The sequence below is a fragment of the Heterodontus francisci genome, chromosome 7 (assembly GCF_036365525.1).
Source record: "Heterodontus francisci isolate sHetFra1 chromosome 7, sHetFra1.hap1, whole genome shotgun sequence".
Taxonomy (NCBI): Eukaryota; Metazoa; Chordata; class Chondrichthyes; order Heterodontiformes; family Heterodontidae; genus Heterodontus; species Heterodontus francisci.
The window spans coordinates 16,560,961-16,581,274 of record NC_090377.1 but is presented as its reverse complement, the minus strand read 5'-3'; the positions used below and the strand labels follow the sequence as shown (position 1 = coordinate 16,581,274).

Below are 20,314 nucleotides of genomic sequence, written 5' to 3'. Positions count from 1 at the left end.
GCACATAATCCAGGCTGGCACTACTTTACAATACTGAGGGGGGTGCTGCACTATTGGAGGTGAAGCCTTTCAGCTGAGATGTTAATATGTCTGTTCTGTAAGGCGGATGTATTTAGAAGAGCAGGGGAGTTATGGCCAATATTTATCCCTCAACCAACAGATTGGAAAACAGATCATCTGGTCATTTATCTCATTGCTGCTTATGGGACCTTGCTGAGTGCAAAAAGTCTGCTGCATTTCTCACAGTGCCGACACTTCAAAAATAGTTAAATAGCCGTAAAGTGTTTTGGGAGATCCTGAGGTTGTGAAAGGCGCTATATAAATGCATATTTATTCTTTTCCCTCAGTGCAAGATCAAAGAATTCAGATAGAAACTTAGATCAAAAAGACAGAGATCTAATTGGATAGCTATTCTTTCCAACTGCCAGTACAGGAACAATGGGCTGAAAGGCTTCCTTCTATGCTGTGTCATTCAATGATCTCTACAGTTTTGGCATCTGAGCTTGCGATCAAGTGGAAAACAGTCAGTAATTCCATGCTGCGCCCTTCTCCAGCCAGCAGCTGCTCTCCGTGTGGAAGAAATGGCCCATGTGTTTGCTCAGTGTAGCAGCAGGGGTATGTTGTGTGTCAAGGTCGTAGAAACAGGGCTTTGGATATAGATCAGAAAAGTCTGCACCCAGACATCTGTTGATTTTGATGATCCTTGTCGGCACGGCGAGCAGAAAATAGGATTCACCCGGGTGTCAGGAATCTACTTAATACTCACTTACATCACGGAGCCCTAGGTGAAGGTGATGGAGAGTCCTGCCATGTTCCTGATTGACGCCACCCCCCCCCCCCCCCCCCACCACCCCGTTCTTCATTACATAAATGCCGCTGTCCTGCAGCATCTCAAAGTAAAGGGAATATATCTGCAGAAATTGGCAAAGCCACTTTCAGTTGAATTTAGACTGAAATCACAGGCAGCACAATCTTGTCCAACCCAACATGCACCGGTAATCAAACATGATGCATTCAAGGTCTCCAAGACTGAAAACCACATGCAGCAAAAGTTTCCATTCACTGGCATTACCACACATCACCCCTGCAACCTCATGACCCAGCCGGTGACCTTTGGTGTTCCAACTCTGGCCTCCCTCCCTCCCCCCAGTCCGCTGTCGGAGGCGGACTTTTCAGCTGCTTCGATCCCACTGTCAGGATCTACCTCGGAAAACCCTCCCCCCTTGCTACTTTTCACCTTGCCTTTAGAAGTGTCCACCAAAGCCTCCACAGTGCTTTCAGTCACCTCTCCTCTTCCCAATATTTCTGCTCTGAAGTGTATTCGCTGCATTAACACATTAACAATCAACAATGGCAATCTGCCTTTATATAGCACCATTAACACAGTGCTTCACAATCTGACAAAGTAACTGACGGCGAGCAAAAGAAGGCGACATTGATGGCAGCTGACTAAAAGTTTGGTCAAAAGAGGTAGGTTTTAAGAAACCTCTCAAAAGGAGAGAGGGGTAAAGAGGCAGAGAGGTTTAGGGAGGGAATTCCAGAATTTGGGCCCTAGACTGCAGAAGGCACGGCCACCAATGATGGAGTGATGGAAATCAGGGATGCACAAAAGCCCAGAGTTGGAGGAATGCAGAGGGTTGTAGGGCTGAAGTAGGTTCTAGAGTTAGGGAGGCGAGGCTATGGAGGGATTTGAGCACAAGGAAAATAACTTTAAAATTGAGGTGCTGGCAGACTAGGAGCCAGTGTAAGTCAGCGAACACAGGGTGAACAGGACTTGCTGTGAGTTAGGATACGGGCAGTAGACTTTGATGAGCTCAAGTTTGTGGAGGGTGGAACATGGGAGGTTGGCCAGGAGAGCACTGGAATAGTCAAGACTAGAGGCAACAAAGGCATGGGTAAGGGCTGAGCAGCAGATGAGCTGAGGCAGGGGTGGAGTCGGGCGATGTTACGGATGTGGACGTAGGTATTGGTGATTGAGAGAATATAGGGTTGGAGGCTCAGCTCAGGATCAAATAGGACGGTGAGGTTGCAAACAATGGGGTTCAACCTCAGACAGCAGCCAGAGTGGATGTGGTGGGTGGGCAAGGAATGGAGAGGCTATGGGGACAGAAGCTCAGCTCAGCGCAGTCACGCACGCGCAAGCGGACGTTGATTTAGCTGCCGCTTTAGAAGACTCACCCTTCAGTTTTGTACGAGAAGCATCTCTCCAGTGGGATCTTCAGTACTCTTCCGTTCAAACCCACGAACAGGGACCTGTCACTGTGAAGGATCTGCAGACTTCGAATCGGCTCCTGTCTGCCGGGTGGAAGCAGCTGGAGTTCTTCCAAGAAGCAGCCTCGCAGGCTCTTGAGCTCGGATGAGAGGGTTTTCAGAATGGTGCCATGCTCTGAGGTAAAAGGGAAACAATAAGAAATTTTAAACAGGGGGATCAGCCGTGTTACTGAACGCAACAGTTCAATTTGGGAAAATCAGAAATCAAATCAAAACCCCCATTCAGGATATTAACACAACGATCTGACAAAGGCACAAGTGGAAAAATATTAAAGATAAATTACATTTTTGAGCCTCATTGCACCACATGATGGAAGGGGGTGCAAACGCAAATTCACCAGAATAATACTGGGCCTTAGAGGGTTAAATTGCGAGATTCAGGTTGCATAAACCTGGCTTGTATTCCCTACAGTCTCGACGTTTGAGTAGTGATCTGATCGAAGTGTTTCAAATGTTACAAAGATGTTATAGGGTAGGTACGGAGGAACTATTTCCTCCGGTAGGGGAACAAAAAAACAAGGGGACATAAACTTGAAATTGGAGCCAGGCCATTCAGAAGGGAAATCAGGAAGCACCCAACGGCTCGTTGAAATCTGGACTTGTCTACTCCAAAAGGCTGTGGACGCGAGAGGTTATTTGGACCTTTCAAAGGTGAGATTTTGTTGTTAGGTTAGGACATCAAGACATTGGGACTAAAGGCAGGCAAGATGGAGTTGAGGTGCAGATAGCTATGATCTGTGTTTGAATGGTGGATCAGTCCCAAAGCATGGCTACAAGAACAGGATAAACTCAGGTACTCTGATGGAGAGGATTTGATGGGTTCACATTCTGACCTGTCAAGCCCACTCCAGCATCTCAAGTCTGGCGGTGGGATTGGCAGAGCTGCAATATCACACAAGAAGCTGGACATCCTCCACTGCTCCAACACTGAGGGCACTGTACACTATCTACAGGATGCCATCATACTAATTAGGGGCAGGGGTAGGCCATTCGGCCCCTCGAGCCTGCTCCACCATTCGAACTGATCGTGGCCTCAACTCCTTTCCTGTCCGCCCACTCCCCCCGTACCCTTTGACTCTCTTGTCGACCAAGAACCCATCTAACTCTGCCTTAAAAATATTCAATATTTGCCTTCTCTGCTCTCTGGGGTAGAGAATTCCACAAACTAATGACCCTCAGAGAAAAAAAATTCTCCTCATTTCCGTCTTAAATGGTAGACGCCTTATTTTTAAACTGTATCCCCTCGTTCTGTCTCTCCCATTAAGGGAAACATCCTCTCAGTATCCACCCTGTCGAGTCCCCTCAAGATCTTATATGTTTCCATAAGATCACCTCTCATTCTTCCAAATTCCAATGGATACAGGCCCAAACTTACCAACCTTTCCTCATAAGATAACCCCTTCATCCCAGGAATCAGTCGAGTGTACCTTCTCTGATCTGCTTTTTCTTTTGGGCCTCCTTATCTCGAGAGACAATGGATACGCGCCTGGAGGTGGTCAGTGGTTTGTGAAGCAGCGCCTGGAGTGGCTATAAAGGCCAATTCTGGAGTGACAGGCTCTTCCACAGGTGCTGCAGAGAAATTTGTTTGTTGGGGCTGTTGCACAGTTGGCTCTCCCCTTGCGCCTCTGTCTTTTTTCCTGCCAACTACTAAGTCTCTTCGACTCGCCACAATTTAGCCCTGTCTTTATGGCTGCCCGCCAGCTCTGGCGAATGCTGGCAACTGACTCCCACGACTTGTGATCAATGTCACACGATTTCATGTCGCGTTTGCAGACGTCTTTATAACGGAGACATGGACGGCCGGTGGGTCTGATACCAGTGGCGAGCTCGCTGTACAATGTGTCTTTGGGGATCCTGCCATCTTCCATGCGGCTCACATGGCCAAGCCATCTCAAGCGCCGCTGACTCAGTAGTGTGTATAAGCTGGGGATGTTGGCCGCTTCAAGGACTTCTGTGTTGGAGATATAGTCCTGCCACCTGATGCCAAGTATTCTCCGAAGGCAGCGAAGATGGAATGAATTGAGACGTCGCTCTTAGCTGGCATACGTTGTCCAGGCCTCGCTGCCGTAGAGCAAGGTACTGAGGACACAGGCCTGATACACTCGGACTTTTGTGTTCCGTGTCAGTGCGCCATTTTCCCACACTCTCTTGGCCAGTCTGAACATAGCAGTGGAAGCCTTACCCATGCGCTTGTTGATTTCTGCATCTAGAGACAGGTTACTGGTGATAGTTGAGCCTAGGTAGGTGAACTCTTGAACCACTTCCAGAGCGTGGTCGCCAATATTGATGGATGGAGCATTTCTGACATCCTGCCCCATGATGTTCGTTTTCTTGAGGCTGATGGTTAGGCCAAATTCATTGCAGGCAGACGCAAACCTGTCGATGAGACTCTGCAGGCATTCTTCAGTGTGAGATGTTAAAGCAGCATCGTCAGCAAAGAGGAGTTCTCTGATGAGGACTTTCCGTACTTTGGACTTCGCTCTTAGACGGGCAAGGTTGAACAACCTGCCCCCTGATCTTGTGTGGAGGAAAATTCCTTCTTCAGAGGATTTGAACGCATGTGAAAGCAGCAGGGAGAAGAAAATCCCAAAAAGTGTGGGTGCGAGAACACAGCCCTGTTTCACACCACTCAGGATAGGAAAGGGCTCTGATGAGGAGCCACCATGTTGAATTGTGCCTTTCATATTGTCATGGAATGAGGTGATGATACTTAGTAGCTTTGGTGGACATCCGATCTTTTCTAGTAGTCTGAAGAGACCACGTCTGCTGACGAGGTCAAAGGCTTTGGTGAGATCAATGAAAGCAATGTAGAGGGGCATCTGTTGTTCACGGCATTTCTCCTGTATCTGACGAAGGGAGAACAGCATGTCAATAGTCGATCTCTCTGCACGAAAGCCACACTGTGCCTCAGGGTAGACGCGCTCGGCCAGCTTCTGGAGCCTGTTCAGAGCGACTCGAGCAAAGACTTTCCCCACTATGCTGAGCAGGGAGATTCCACGGTAGTTGTTGCAGTCACCGCGGTCACCTTTGTTTTTATAGAGGGTGATGATGTTGGCATCGCGCATGTCCTGGGGTACTGCTCCCTCGTCCCAGCACAGGCATAGCAGTTCATGTAGTGCTGAGAGTATAGCAGGCTTGGCACTCTTGATTATTTCAGGGGTAATGCTGTCCTTCCCAGGGGCTTTTCCGCTGGCTAGGGAATCAATGGCATCACTGAGTTCCGATTTGGTTGGCTGTATGTCCAGCTCATCCATGACTGGTAGAGGCTGGGCTGCATTGAGGGCAGTCTCAGTGACAGCATTCTCCCTGGAGTACAGTTCTAGGTAGTGCTCAACCCAGCGGTCCATCTGTTTGCGTTGGTCAGTGATTATGTCCCCCGATTTAGATTTGAGGGGGGTGATCTTCTTGATGGTTGGCCCAAGAGCTCTCTTCATGCCATCATACATTCCTCTGATGTTTCCGGTGTCTGAGGCCAGCTGAATATGGCTGCATAGGTGTTGCCAGTAGTCGTTTGCGCAACGCCTAGCTGTTCTTTGTGCAGTACTTCTGGCTGCTTTAAGTGCTGCGGATGTTAAATCGCTGGGGGCTTTCTTGTAGTTCAAAAGTGCAATGCGCTTAGCGGCTATGACAGGTTCCAGCTCTTCATTATGAGATTGAAACCAGTCTGCATTTCTCTTCGCACTTTTGCCGTAGGTGGTCAAAGCTGACTCATAGATGGCGTCTCTGATGTGGGCCCACTTGGTCTCAGCATCCCCTGTGGGAGTGTTTTGAAGGGCTGTTACAAGTGAATTTAGAAATTTTTGTAACAGCTGTGGGTGAGAAATTCTGCTCGTGTTGATGCGCGGGTGGCCCTTCTGCTTGGAATGATGCAACTTCTTTGGTCTGAGTCTAACCTTGCTGCACACCAGGGAGTGGTCGGTGTCGCAGTCCGCACTGTGGAAGCTGCGTGTGATTTGAACACTGTTTAAGGCGGCTCGCCTTGTGACAATGAGGTCTAGCTGGTGCCAACGACGTGATCTTGGGTGCCTCCATGAAACCTGGTGACAGGGTTTAGTGTGAAAGAACGAGTTGGTGATGCAGAGGTTATGATAGGTACACAACTCAAGCAGTCTCTGCCCGTTCTCATTCATCCTTCCAACGCCATAGCGCCCAAGGCAGGAGGGCCATGAGTCATGGTCGGCCCCAACCCTGGCATTAAAGTCCCCCAGCAGGAATAGGTGTTCGGTGTTGGGGATGCTGCTAATGATGTTATGGAGTTGTTCATAGAACTGGTCTTTAGCTTCAGGTGCGGAACAGAGTGTTGGAGCATAGATGCTGAGTAGGTGTACTGGACCAGAGGTGGTGAGCAGTCGGATGGACAGTATGCGTTCCGAGCCATTTGAGGGAGGCTCTATCATGCTGAGCAAGGAGTTTCTGATGGCGAAGCCCACTCCATGCTGTCTTGGTTCTTCAGGATCCCTGCCCTGCCAGAAGAAGGTGTAGTCTTGCTCTGCTAGAGAGCCACTCGCGGGGAGGCGAGTCTCCTGAAGTGCTGCAATGTCCACATTGAGTCTACTGAGCTCGTTGTTAATGATGGCGGTCTTCCGAGAATCGTTGATTTGTGTAAGGTCTTCCGACAGGCCAGGACACATAGTTCTGACGTTCCAGCTTGCAAAGCGAAGGGCTGGTACCTTCTTTCCTTTTTTCATGTTGTTTGGTGCGGTGTATCAGTCCACCTTTCGGGCAATGACCCTGAGCTCCAAGCACCCATTGAAGCAGGCAGACTGTGGCGGGACAGAACCTTATTGACCGGGGGCTGCCCGGTTTGAGGCGGGCGGTAGCTGTCCAGTGAGGTGCAATGACCTCTCCCACCGACAAAGGCAACCCGTGGCGCCCAGTTTCTACGCCAATTTATCTGGACTTATAACCCGTAACTGCTGCCTTCCGTGTTGTTTCAGTCGCTGTGAGGCAACTATGGAGTGACCTCTCCATGGCGCATGCCTGGGCAAATTTATGGAGGTTGAGAGTTGCCCAGTCGTCAAAACCCCCCTCTCGGCCTTTCTGGTGGGGTCCAAAGGAGTGCAGGACACGACGTTTGGCACCAGTATGGCTGCAGGAACTGCCGGAAACATGCCAAAGGTGACACATGACCGCCTACGGGGTTCCGCTCCGGATTTTCTGTTAGGGTTTACTCCCTTAGCCTTGGTCTCTCCCGAGACGCCCACAAGGCAGTGGGGTTGTTGGGGCCCCTACACAGGTGTAGGATGGTGCCGGTGGGAGGAGGGGATGCAAGGGGGAGGGGTAGAGGGAGGGGGTGGGGGGGGGGTGCAGGGGAAGGGGGTGCGGGGTGAAGATGGTGCGGGGGGGGGCGGGCTGGGACGGGGTTGTGAGGGGGTGAGCTGAGAGGGTGGAGCAGGGAAGGGGACGGGGGTGGGGGGGGGGTGGAAGGGGGGTAAAGGGGGGGGGGGGAGGGGGGGTGGAATCTGGTGCAGGTAATAAGCCATTTCCTCAGTGCCCACCATCGACGTCCGGAAAGCTCATCCACATCCTTCGGGAGGTGAAGCATCATTTGGCAGACTTAGAGGTGATTACATTTGCTAAGGGTTTTTTTTTTTGCAGTGGTTTAAATAAAGGCATGCAGCATTGCCGACAGTGCGCTGCAGATGCTCTCCGAGCCATCTCCCGTGGGCGCTTTGAAGTTGCGGCCGGGGGGGCCGTTCGTGGATGTTTTGGGTGTTCAGGGCACCTTTTCACAGGACTTCTCTCGGGTCCCGCAGCTCCTTCTTCACCTCAATGGACTTACCGCATGCCGTGGCTGCAGACACTCTGGACTGTGAAGACAGCAGGATCGGAGATTAAAGTATCGGCAGCTGTGCTCGTCAGTTTCATCCGGATCAATTTCATTGAGAAAACAAAGAGCAGGTGTGGCTGGGGGAGGGCAGTGGGCCCAGGTAACATACACTAAACTAACTGTTAGCCTTTAGATAGGGCTAAAATGAACTGATTTAAAGAGCCAGGGGAATTTAAACAGTTTAAGAGGGCAGATTGGGGGAGAAAACGTTAGGGATGGGAGCAGATGGCCATGGATAGAGTTGAACAGCAAGGGAGCTTCCGAGGGAGCTTCCAGCCCAGGAGCCATCTTGAAATCTGATCTGCTTTTAATACAATGATATCCTTTCTTAAGTAAGGGGACCAAAACTATATACAGTACTTCAAATTTGGTCTCACCAATGCCCCGCACAACTGTAGCAAAACTTCCTTATGTTTATATTCCATTCCCCTTGCAATAAACAACAACATTCCATTTGCCTTCGACTTGCTGTATCTGCATACTAACTTTTTGTGATTCATGCACTGCAGCAACTCATGAAGCATACTTAGGAACATTGGAACATAGGAGTAGGCCATTCAGCCCATCAAGCCTGCCCCGCCATTCAATATGATCATGGCTGATCATCCACTTCAATGCCGTTTTCCCACACTATCCTCATATCCCTGTAACTCCCAGCTGTGGCAGTTCAAGAAGGCAGCCCACCACTACCAAATTCTCAGGGCACTAAATCTCAGCCTTGCCAGTGTCACCCTACCCTCTCCACATCCATAAAACAATTCCTTTTCAAAAACATTTGATGCCGCCACAGCCAAATAGCATGCTGACATTCACTGCACGGACTCATCTGATTATCTGAGCAGCCAGCATCTGTTAGAAGTGCACTCCAGCGTGAATCATGGAATGGCTACAGCACAGAAGGAAGCCCTTCAGCCCATCGAGCCTATGCTGGCTCTCTGCAAGAACAATTTAGCTAGTCCCACTCCCCAGCCCTTTGCTCATAGCCCTGCAATTTCTTTTCCCTTCAGCTGCTTATCCAATTCTCTTTTGAAGGCCTCGATTGGATCTGCCTCCAACACACTCTCGGGCAGAGCATTCCAGATCCTAATAACTCGCCGCATAAAAACGTTTCCCTCATGTCGTCTTTGTTTCTTTGGCCAATCAACTCAAATTCATCCTCTGGTTCTCAACATTCCGCCAATGGGAACAGTTTCTCTCTCTCTACTTTATCTTGATCCCTCATTATTTTGAACACCTCTATCAAATCTCCTCTCAACCTTCTCTTCTCTAAGGAGAACCTCAGCTTCTCCAATCAATCCATGCAACTGAAGTCCCTCATCCCTGGAACCATTCTCACTGCCCTGAACAGATGGGGGTTGGTGTGGGACGGGGCATGAAGAAATGTTTTACCTGTGCCAATATACATCACGTGGTAGAGTGTGTCCCTGCCTTGCACGATGTCCACCACAAGCTTCGAGAAACGTGTGTTGTCGTGCGTCACTAGGGGGTCGACGGTGACCGGCTGCACCACGTCATTCATGAGGAAGAAGCGCTGAGCGTCTTGGAGGCTGCGTTCCGTCAGGTTCTCGTTGGGTCCGTGGTCTCCGAGCGAGCCACACTACAGGGCGGGTAAACACAGGAATGTTAGGCCCTGGAATTCCATCCTCATTACCCATGATTTCCACCCAAACGCATTGTATGTTAGCTTTTGCTAGAAAGGGATTGGAGTCTAAAAGTAAAGAATTCTTACTACAGTTATACAGGGCAATATGTTGAGAAAATGTTTCCACTAGTGGGGGAATCTCGAACTAGGAGACATAGTTACAGAATAAGGGGTCACACATTTAAAAACTGAGATGCGAAGCAACCTCTTCTCTCAGAGGGTGGTGAATGTCTGGAATTCTCTACCTCAGAGAGTTGTGCAGGCTAGATCACTAAATGTTTTTAAGGAGGAGGTAGATAAATATTTGAAATCTCGGGGAATCAAGGGTTAGGTGGAGCAGGCCCGCAAGAGGAGTTGAGGCCTGGGACAGATCAGCCATGATCTCATTGAATGACAGGGCAGGATAGAGGGGCTGAATGGCCTACTCCTGCTCCTATTTCTTATGTTCTTCATGGTGAGGCCACACCTGGAGTACTATGTGCAGTTTTGGTCTCCCTAGCTAAGGAAAGGACAAACTTGCTCCAGAGTCAGTGTAACAAAGGTTTGTTAGACTGGTTACTGGGATGAGGAGATTGCACTTTGAGGAGAGATTAAGTAGACTAGGCCTATATTCCCTGGAATATCGAAGAACGAGAGGTGATTTAATCATAACATCGAAAATTGACAGGGTAGAACTGAGAAAATGCTTCTCCTAGCTGGGGAATCTAGAGCATAGGGTCACAGTCCCAGATTAAGGGGTTGGTCATTTAGGACTGAAATGAAGAGAAATTTCTTCACTCAAAGAGTTGTGAATCTTTGGAATTTACCTGCAGATGCTCAGTCGTTGAGTATATTCAAGACAGAGGTTGATAAACGTTTGGATACTAAGGAAATTAAGGGATATGGGGATAATGCAGGAAGGTTGAGATGAGATAGAACATCTTGTTAAAGGGCCAAAAAGCAGACTCCTGCTCCTATTTCTTATGTTACGATTGCTCAGGAGGTCAAATCTGCACTGACTCCTAAATTAAATACTTGAAGTAGAAAAGAAATTGCAGGAACATGGCATTTTTATAGTGCTTTTCACAACCACCAGATGTTTTAAAGTGTTTTACAGCTAATGAAATACTTTTGAAGTGTAGTCATTGTTCTAATGTAGGAAAAGATAGGGGGAGTGGGGCTAAACAGATTGCTGTTTGAAAGAGCCGGTACAGACTCAATGGGCCGAGTGGCCTCCTTCTGTGCTGTACTATTCTATACGCACTGATTCCTCGTGTGTCTCTGGAGTTAAGTGAAATGAACAGCTTCCAAAGTCTCTGGCATATCTTCATAGGAAGTTGAGCTATGGCAAATAGACTCCTCAGCAAAGTTTTAACCCAGAGTGGAGACAGAGGTGCTGATGGCAGTGGGAGTGGGGGGAGGGAGTTGCAAGTGCCAAACCTCATCAGCAACAGACTGCACCAGGCAATTATAACTCCCAGGCTCTGTCTACGCAGTGGGATCCCTGGATCAGGCTGCAGGCTCGTGTGGTGAACTTGCTGAGTTCCTTCAAACGAGAGCTGGACTGGTTTCTGCTTGGGGTGGAGATCACCCATTAAAAGGGGTACTGGCTAAAACTCTCAGGGCCAAAGTGATCTTCTGGACTAGTTTTGAGGGTGGAAGAGGAAAATTTCCAGATTCCCCCACAGTATGACAATTGAACGGTGCAGGCTTGTCTTTCCCTGTCTGCCATCGTTCATATATTCATCTGTTACCAGTTAGCTATATGCCTGAAACAGGCCAATGGGTAGGACTGGAATTTTTGGATGGGAGTACATTCTCCAGGAATAGGGTAATGTTGTGAGGAGGCGTTTCAGGAGTGTCTCACAATCAGTAAGTTGGGGAGGGGATAATCCAGGGCTGGGGAGGCCTAAACTCTCCTCATGGGGTTCCTCCTGCTGCTCCTGGCATTTCCCCTAACAAGGAAAGTAAAATAGGTTCTTAAGGAAGGCCAACGACCTGAAACATTAACTCTGTTTCTCTCTCCGCAGATGCTCCCTGACCTGCTGAACATTTCCAGCATTTTCTGATCTTTATTTAAGTAAAGATTACTTGCCTGTTTGGGCTTCTCTGGTCTCGAATTCTCTTCCCGCAGGAAAGAAAAAACACAACAGCGTCCCCTGCATTGGCCACTGGGTAAAACCACAGTCAAGGCCCAATCCTGTCAGCAGGCCCTGCTCTGCATATTTAAAGAAGGACCCCTGCCGGCTTAGGCAAGTCCTTCCTGTTGCCTGCTCAGAATAGTGGATTAAAATTCAAAACAATGGGAAGATGTCTCCGAGGAAGTCTCCCAGATGATTTTAACTCCCGCCCATGCAGTTTCCTTTGGGCAGGTAAAGTTAAAATTGCCCCTTTAAGAAAGGTCACATTCCATTATCTGTAAAGAAGGCAGCCAAAGGGATGATCTCACATTAAATAGCACAGATAAGGTAAACTGGGTGCTACATAGGATTTACACTAAAGAACTAGACAGGCTAGATGCAGGGAGGATGTTCCTGATGGCTGGGGAGTCCAGAACCAGGAGTCACAGTCTCACGATACGGGGTATGACATTTAGAACCGAGATGAGGAGAAATTTCTTCACTCAGAGGGTGGTGAACCTGTGGAATTCTCTACCGCAGAAGGCAGTGGAGGCCAAGTCATTAAATACATTCAAGAAGGAGATAGATATATTTCTTAATGCCAAAGGGATCAAGGGATATGTGGAGAAAGTGGGAACAGGATACTGAATTAGACGATCAGCCATGATCTTTTTTGAATGGCGGAGCAGGCCCGAAGGGCCGAATGGCCTACTCCTGTTCCCATTTTCTATGTTTCTATGGTTCTATGAAACTGGCCTTTCAGTCTGACTGGCCTGTGCTGGTGTTTATGCTCCACACAAGCCTCTTCCCAACCTATTTCATCAAACTCATTAATATATCCTTCTATTTAGATGAGTACATGAGAGAAAAGGGAATAGAAAGATATGCTGAAAGGCTGAGATGAGGTAGATAGAATGGGAGGAGACTTGTGTGGAGTATAAACATTAGCACAGACCAGTTGTGCTGAATGGTCTGTTTCTGTGTTGTGTTTGCTATGTAATACATCTCTAGCTTGCCCTAAAGGCATCTTTGTAATTTGCCCCAACTACTCTTTGCTGGACCAGAGGGCACATGTTTAAATTAATTCAACACAAATCATAGGAAGACCTTCACTCAACAGGAGATAAATGTTTGGAATAATCGCCCAGGAGTCAAAAAACCAAGAGGGCCGAGCAAAGTGCAGCTGGAGCCGAGAATGGGAGAGTCGGGTTGGTCAATGGAAGGGATGAGCTGCTTTTGCCATGTACCTGAAAGTTGGGAATGGGGTTTGAAGCAGGAAGCCAGGCTGATCGAGGGTTCTCCTGGTATCGGAACGGTCCGTTGAAGGTCTGCGTGATGGCACTGAGATTGTAGGCACAGACTGCAGAGGCTGCAATGCTATTCCTGTTGGAAAAATCAGAGAGGTGAATATTGAGTGTGTGCATCAATAGAGCACCTACATCACCAGAATATTTATTCCACTTTTGCTCTGCTTTCCCCCATTATGCCTTTGACAAGGTCCCGCATGGCAGACTGGTGCAAAAGGTGAAGTCACACGGGATCAGAGGTGAGCTGGCAAGATGGATACAGAACTGGCTCGGTCACAGAAGACAGAGGGTAACAGTGGATGGGTGTTTTTCTGAATGGAGGAATGTGACTAGTGGTGTTCCGCAGGGATCAGTGCTGGGACCTTTGCTGTTTGTAGTATATATAAATGATTTGGAAGAAAATGTAGCTGGTCTGATTCGTAAGTTTGCGGACGACACAAAGGTTGGTGGAGTTGCGGATAATGATGAGGATTGTCAGAGGATACAGCAGGATATAGACTTGGGCAGAGAAATGGCAGATGGAGTTTAATCCGGACAAATGTCAGGTAATGCATTTTGGAATGTCTAATGCAGGTGGGAGGTATACAGTAAATAACAGAACCCTTAGGAGTATTGACAGGCAGAGAGATCTGGGCGTACAGGTCCACAGGTCACCGAAAGTGGCAACGCAGGTGGATAAGGTAGTCAAGAAGGCATACGGCATGCTTGCCTTCATCGGTCAGGGCATAGAGTATAAAAATTGGCAAGTCATGTTGCAGCTGTACAGAACCTTAGTTAGGCCACACTTAGAATATTGCGTGCAATTCTGGTCGCCACACTACCAGAAGGACATGGAGGCTTTGGAGAGGGTACAGAGGAGGTTTACCAGGATGTTGCCTGGTCTGGAGGGCATTAGCTTTGAGGAGAGGTTGGAAAAACTCAGATTGTTTTCACTGGAACGACGGAGGTGGAGGGGCGACATGATAGAGGTTTACAAAGTTATGAGCGGCATGGGCAGAGTGGATAGTCAGAAGCTTTTTCCCAGGGTGGAAGAGTCAGTTACTAGGGGACATAGGTTTAAGGTGAGAGGGGCAAAGTTTAGAGGGGATGTGCGAGGCAAGTATTTTACACAGAGTGCCTGGAACTTGCTGCCACCAGGCTACCGCCAAGATCACCTTTATCAGCCTTAAATCAGAGGTTTGATATACAGGCCTGGGACAACATCCAGATAGAACCTTGGAATGATGCAGCACAGAAGGAGGCCATTTGGCCCAGCATGCCTGTCCCAGCTCATGGAAAGAGCCATTCAAGTAGTCCCACTCCCCCTTGCTCTTTCCCCATAGCCCTGCAAATGTTTTCCCCTTCGTCTATTAATCCAATACAAAGAGAGTTACCAACTGGAGGATTCATCACCTGACTCTCCGCCTGCAGCTATCCTGCCCTCACACTCGCAGTATCTGGCAAAAGGTCATTGAACTAATGTCCAGCCTAATATTTATCCCTCAATCAACATCAATGAAAAAAAAGATGATGATCTGGTCACTATCACAATGCTGTTTCTGGGATCTTGCTATGCACAAATTGGCTGCCGTGTTTGCTAAAGCTCACCTACTCTTCAAAAGTGCTAGATTGGATGCAAAGCACCTTGGAATGTCCTGAGGTCATGAAAGGTGCTATATAAATGTAAGTCTTTCCTTATTCTTTATCTTTCAATGGTAATTCCAGCAAATGGGGACTAAAGTGAAGAGGGTGGGTAAGAATAATAAATGATCTAATGTTTCACCTCCCGAGGCCATCCACAGATGAATGTCCAATCAGGACAGAGCCAGGCTTGTTGTGATTCCACCCCAGTCAAATTGCCCGTCAACACGCACCAGTTCAGTCCTCAGTCAGGTGCAGGAATTAGCATTGGCCATCATGAGCTACCCCGACCCCTGCCAATGATTATTGTACAGCAAGAATGGTGAAGTGTTGGATTCCAGCCATGGCCCTTACAACTGTACCTCAGCATGAGGTAAATTGGCAATCAACGGTGAATAAAGGAGGAGAAAAAAAATAATAGTTTTTTTTTAAATGCCAGCAAACGATGGTTGTATGCAAGACAGGTGATGTAGAATGAATCCACAATACAGCGCTTCAGGGTTGAACAGAATTGATGCGACTTACTAACAAGAGTAATGTCATACATACTATTTAAACATTACCCTTTCAAAGGAGCTGTTCTATTCCCAAAAAAGGCACAAGTCAGGAGTGTGATGGAATACTCTCCACTTGCCTGGATGAATGCGGCTCCAACAACACTCAAGAAGCTTGATACCAACCCGGGCAAAGCAGCCCGCTTGACTGGCACCCCATCCATCACCTTCAACATTCACTCCCTTCACCACCGACGCAGAATGGCAGCAGTGTGTACCATCTACAAGATGCAACTGACCACGCCTCCTTCAACAGCACCTTCCAAACCCGCGATCTTCTCCACCTAGAAAGAACAGGGGCAGCAGGTGGATGGGAACACCACGATCTGCAAGTTGCCCTCCAAGCCGCACACCATTCCGACTTGGAACTATATCGTCGTTCCTTCACTGTCGCTGGGTCAAAATCCTGGAACTCCCTCTCTAACAGCACTGTGGGTGTACCTACCCCAAATGGACTGCAGCGGTTCAAGAAGGCAGCTCACCACCACCTTCTCAAGGGTAACTAGGGATGGGTAATAAGTGCTGGCCTGGCCAGCGGCTCTCACATCCCATGAAGGAATAAGAAACATGTATAAAGCTACCTGATATCAGTCTGTATTGGAAATCTCCATTAGTTCATAGGGAATACATTCAAGATTATCACCCTTAAATCATCTACCATGGCTCCCCTCCATTCTGTCAATGACAGTACATCAGCCTCAACCCCAACCCTCCCCAACATACTCCTCTTGACCCAAGGGGTTGAATTTTTAGGCCTTGATGGGGGCAGACACTGAGGCGGGCAGACACGGAGTTTTGCGCTGCCGGCTGGCAAGCTGGTTTGCCGGCACCACCACGTACCCCCCCCCCCCCCCCCCCCAAGGCCATTTTCCAAGTGGCGGGGCGTGGTGGGGGGGGAGGGGGGTTGACAATCAGGCAGCAGGGCTACCAGCCTACAAGCAGCGGGTAGCCAATTAAAGCACTTTAAAGGCCTATGGTCAGCGGTCAACTGGAGGTGTCGGGGAACCGGTCAGCTGCCTGGAGGCAGACCGGGATGGAGGGGTGGGGGCCTGGGTTTGTGGGCAGTGCTCCAGGAAGGCTTTGTGGCCCTACCTGCCTCCAGCTGCAGCCCATCCTGTAGAGGGGCTCTCCCTCCACAATGGCCTGACTGCCATGTCTAATTTTATTTAACATTTTAATAAGTTGGAGAGATTGCTCCTCCATCTTGAAGTGCCCTCTCTCTTACTTACCTGAAAAGGCAGCCTGATGCTTCTTCAGTGCTGGAGGGCCTCCTATTGGCCTTTCAGCTTCAAAAGCCTGCCTGACATCCTTAATTGGACAGCAGGCCTGCCATTTGGCCATGAATTGTCCAATTCGGGGAAAATCACTGCTGGGTGATTGCTTCCCCTACAGCGTGGGCTTCTGACCCCCATTTGACCCAGACGTCGGGGTCCCGAAGCCCATGGGGAAAATCTTGCCTTCGATTACCGGAGTTAGTTTTGCCGTTCACTGAGTTTGACAGTGAAGGAAGAGATCATTCTCGCAATGTGCCTGCAATTTCTTTCTATGCACTTAGTTCCATTCACTTACCAGTTTCTACAACAGTTTCGCTATTTCTCAAATACTTACCCACTTCTCTCTTAAACACTGTTATGGATTCTGCTGCCACTGATGCTCAGGCATTCTATCCTCTGCGGCAGTCAAAAAATAGGGTAATTCTGACCCCATTTTTACTGCAATAATGTAAATACATGATAGTGAATCTCTCTCAATTTCTATTGTCATTGAATTCAATTCCTCTCAATACCAAGTCTCTGCAATTTTCATTACAAGTCTTGAACAGAGCCTCCCCTCAGGATGGTAAATGGATGGGGCAGAATCCACAATATGGTAATTTTATATGGGCTTTGCTGGGCTAAAAGGCCTGATTCATTCAGTGCTGCCTTACATCCACAACTTCCAGAATGCAAGCAGGCAGCATCTAAAGTGTTAATTTAAAGAGCTATGGCTGTTGATTTGGTGAGTTTCTGGGCATGGTGTTGGAGGACATTCTTTGTCCATGAAACTGAAGAGCAACAAGAGTCCCCACCTTCTGGAGAAAATGGACAAGAAAGAAAAGCTTTCACCACTCAACCTCCCAACATGTTAGAAATGCAAGGAATTATTAGGAAGACATTCAGCATTACTGCTATAAAAGTTTGCAATTAATGGCTTTATAATTGGATTTGAAGTGAGACCTTTGCGCATAAAAAAAATCTTGAATTTATACCTTTCAAATGGTCAAGATCGCTGAAAGCACTTTATAGCCAATGATGTACGTTTGAGGTGTAGTTGCTGTTGTAATGTAGGAAAAGCAGAAGCTGATCGTACACAGCAAGCTCCCATAAACAGCTAGGAGATAAACAAGCAGATCATCTATTTTCAATGATAATTATTGATCAGGATACCAGGGAGAACTCCCAAGCTCTTCTTCGAAGAGTGCCGTGGGATATTGTGTTTCCACCGGAGACGGGACACGTTTTAATGTCTCATACTGAAAGACGGCACCTCCAACGGTGCAGCGGAAAAGCAGAAGAAATAAAAAGACAGGGTGGAGATTAAAAGTTTATTAATACACCATTTCAGTCACAGAATGTGCTCATATCATTCTGGAGTTGCCGTCTTGGTATGCAGCCCATGATAACCTTGGGGTCAAGCAATGGGAGTTTATGCACTGCAGACGATGACAGCCTAAAGCTCTAAATGGGGCTGTTCGGTGTGTATCAGTAGTAAATCTGGAGCAAACTCAAACTGGCATCTCCGATCAAACACAAGGCTCAAGTTACCGCTCACTCATCTGTGCTAAATATTCCCAAGGAAGAAAAAAATGTAATCAGCATTTAGAAATGACTGGCTTGGCATAGGGTTGAGCTGTACATTCAGAGCCTTCCACACAATACCCAGATGAATTCTGCCCAACTTAAAAGATGGCTTCATTTGTTACCGAGTGACAAGTGCAACGTTATTAAAGCATTCTGGCCTGCTGCCAGCGGTTGCTTGTTTACATCTTAAATCTCCAGGAGCAAGGCCAAAAGGAACAAGCAACAAAGAGTAAAGAGAAACTGAAACCCACCTTGGTTCAGGCAACGACGCTGTTGACAAGTGAGTGATTAATATCAAGCACAAAGCTCTGGAATTAACAGATTAACATGCAAAACAGCAAAGTTTCTTCCTCAGTTTGGCTCATTTGAACAAATGCAATACCCAGTGTAACATTTAGTCACACACAGACCAGGTCCAACCAGCAACAATAACCTGCATCTATATAGCACCTTCAGCATAGTAAAATTAGAACTTTTAAATCAGAGGCAAGCCATTTTGGAGAGAGGTTAGGAAACACTTCTTCATGCAAAGGGTGGTGGTACTCTCTGTCACAAAAAGTTGGAATTTTAAATCTGATTTTTGCTTGTTATGAAGAAATTTGGAGAAAGACAGGTGGATGGGGGTAGGATACAGTTTAGCCATGATCTCACTGAATGGCAGAACAAGCTCGAGGGCCTGCTCCTGTTCCTATAAAATGTCTCAAGGCTCTTCACAGGAGCATTATCAGACGGGTGGCACAGTGGCGCAGTGGTTAGCACCGCAGCCTCACAGCTCCAGCGACCCGGGTTCAATTCTGGGTACTGCCTGTGCGGAGTTTGCAAGTTCTCCCTGTGAATGCGTGGGCTTTCGCCGGGTGCTCCGGCTTCCTCCCACAGCCAAAGACTTGCAGGTTAATAGGTTAAATGACCATTATAAATTGCCCCTAGTGTTGGTAGGTGGTAGGGGAATAGAGGGAAGGTGGGGATGTGGTAGGAATATGGGATTAGTGTAGGATTAGTATAAATGGATGGTTGATGGTCGGCACAGACTTGGTGGGCCGAAGGGCCTGTTTCAGTGCTGTATCTCTAAATAAATAAAAAATATATAAAAATTTGATACTTGAGGGCAGGAAAGAGATAAGTTTTAAGGAAAGAGTCTTAAAGGACGAGAGGAAGAGGTGGAGAGACAGGGACGTTTAGGGAGGGAATTCCAGAGGTTGGGGTTGAGACATCTGAAGGCACGCTGCCAATGTTGAGGTGAAGGAAATCAGGGACTCGCGGGAGGCCAGAATTGGAAGAGTGCAGAGATCGCAGAAGGTTGTAGGGCTGGAGGAAGTGATAGAGATAGGGGGAGGCAAAGCAGTGGAGAGATTTGAGCACAAAGATAAGAATTTTAAAATTGAGGCACTGCCAAACAGGACTGAATCAATGCCAAGTTAGCTGGTCTCAGTCAGGACAGTAACAATCCAATGTCTCTCTGCTGTAAAGTATACAAATGTGTAGGTTATATGATGAGGAAGGGAATCAGGACCAGCACCATAGCCTCCATGATCAAAATCCCATACGAAGGACAGCGTGAGGTTTCGAGGGCAAAAGAATCAGAGGGGAGATGAGGAGAATGTCTTTTACACAGCGAGTCATTATGATCTACAACTCGCTGCCTGACAGGGAGGTGAAAACAGATTCAATAGTAACTTTCAAAATTGAGCTGGATAAATATTTGAAAAGGAGAAATTTGCAGGGCTATGGGGAAAGAGTGGGGTGAGTGGAGCTAATTGGATCGCCCTTTCAAAGAGCGGACAAACACACAATGACCGAGTGGTCTCCTTCTGTGTAGAATGATATTGCTGGTGCCTGTAGAACCATCAACCTGAGGAAAAGACAGGGGAAAGCAAAAATAGAAACAGAAAAAAAGGCAGGTGGAGTTGTTTAACTTGTCTCATCAAGCAAAAAGAATTGAATTACATTCCATTTGCTTTTTAGCAGCAGAGATTGCTCACAGGAAATCTGAGGGTTTTGTCTACTTACTGTGTTGACCTGTGCTCCTCACTTGCCCTTCACCTCCCACTTCCTGCCGATTTGAGTCAGGAACGGGGACGGGGGGGGGCGGCGGGGCAAAGATCAACTCCCAGTCTGTTGAATTCATGCTTTTGTTGACATTTGTAACCAAAA

The 20,314-nt window shown here is 47.8% G+C and overlaps 1 protein-coding gene across 2 annotated transcripts in view; it reads right to left on the bottom strand.

Annotated features, from left to right (window-relative positions):
* The window catches only part of sema5ba (sema domain, seven thrombospondin repeats (type 1 and type 1-like), transmembrane domain (TM) and short cytoplasmic domain, (semaphorin) 5Ba), a 340,802-nt gene that overhangs the window by 96,160 nt on the left and 224,328 nt on the right, over positions 1 to 20,314 (bottom strand). For both annotated transcript variants that reach the window (XM_068034843.1, XM_068034844.1), the window contains exons 10-12: positions 13,090 to 13,225; positions 9,491 to 9,698; positions 2,179 to 2,386 (exon numbers count right to left, since the gene is read on the bottom strand). In XM_068034843.1, coding sequence (XP_067890944.1) covers positions 2,179 to 2,386; positions 9,491 to 9,698; positions 13,090 to 13,225 — 552 coding nt within the window. The remainder of the gene's footprint in view (positions 1 to 2,178; positions 2,387 to 9,490; positions 9,699 to 13,089; positions 13,226 to 20,314) is intronic.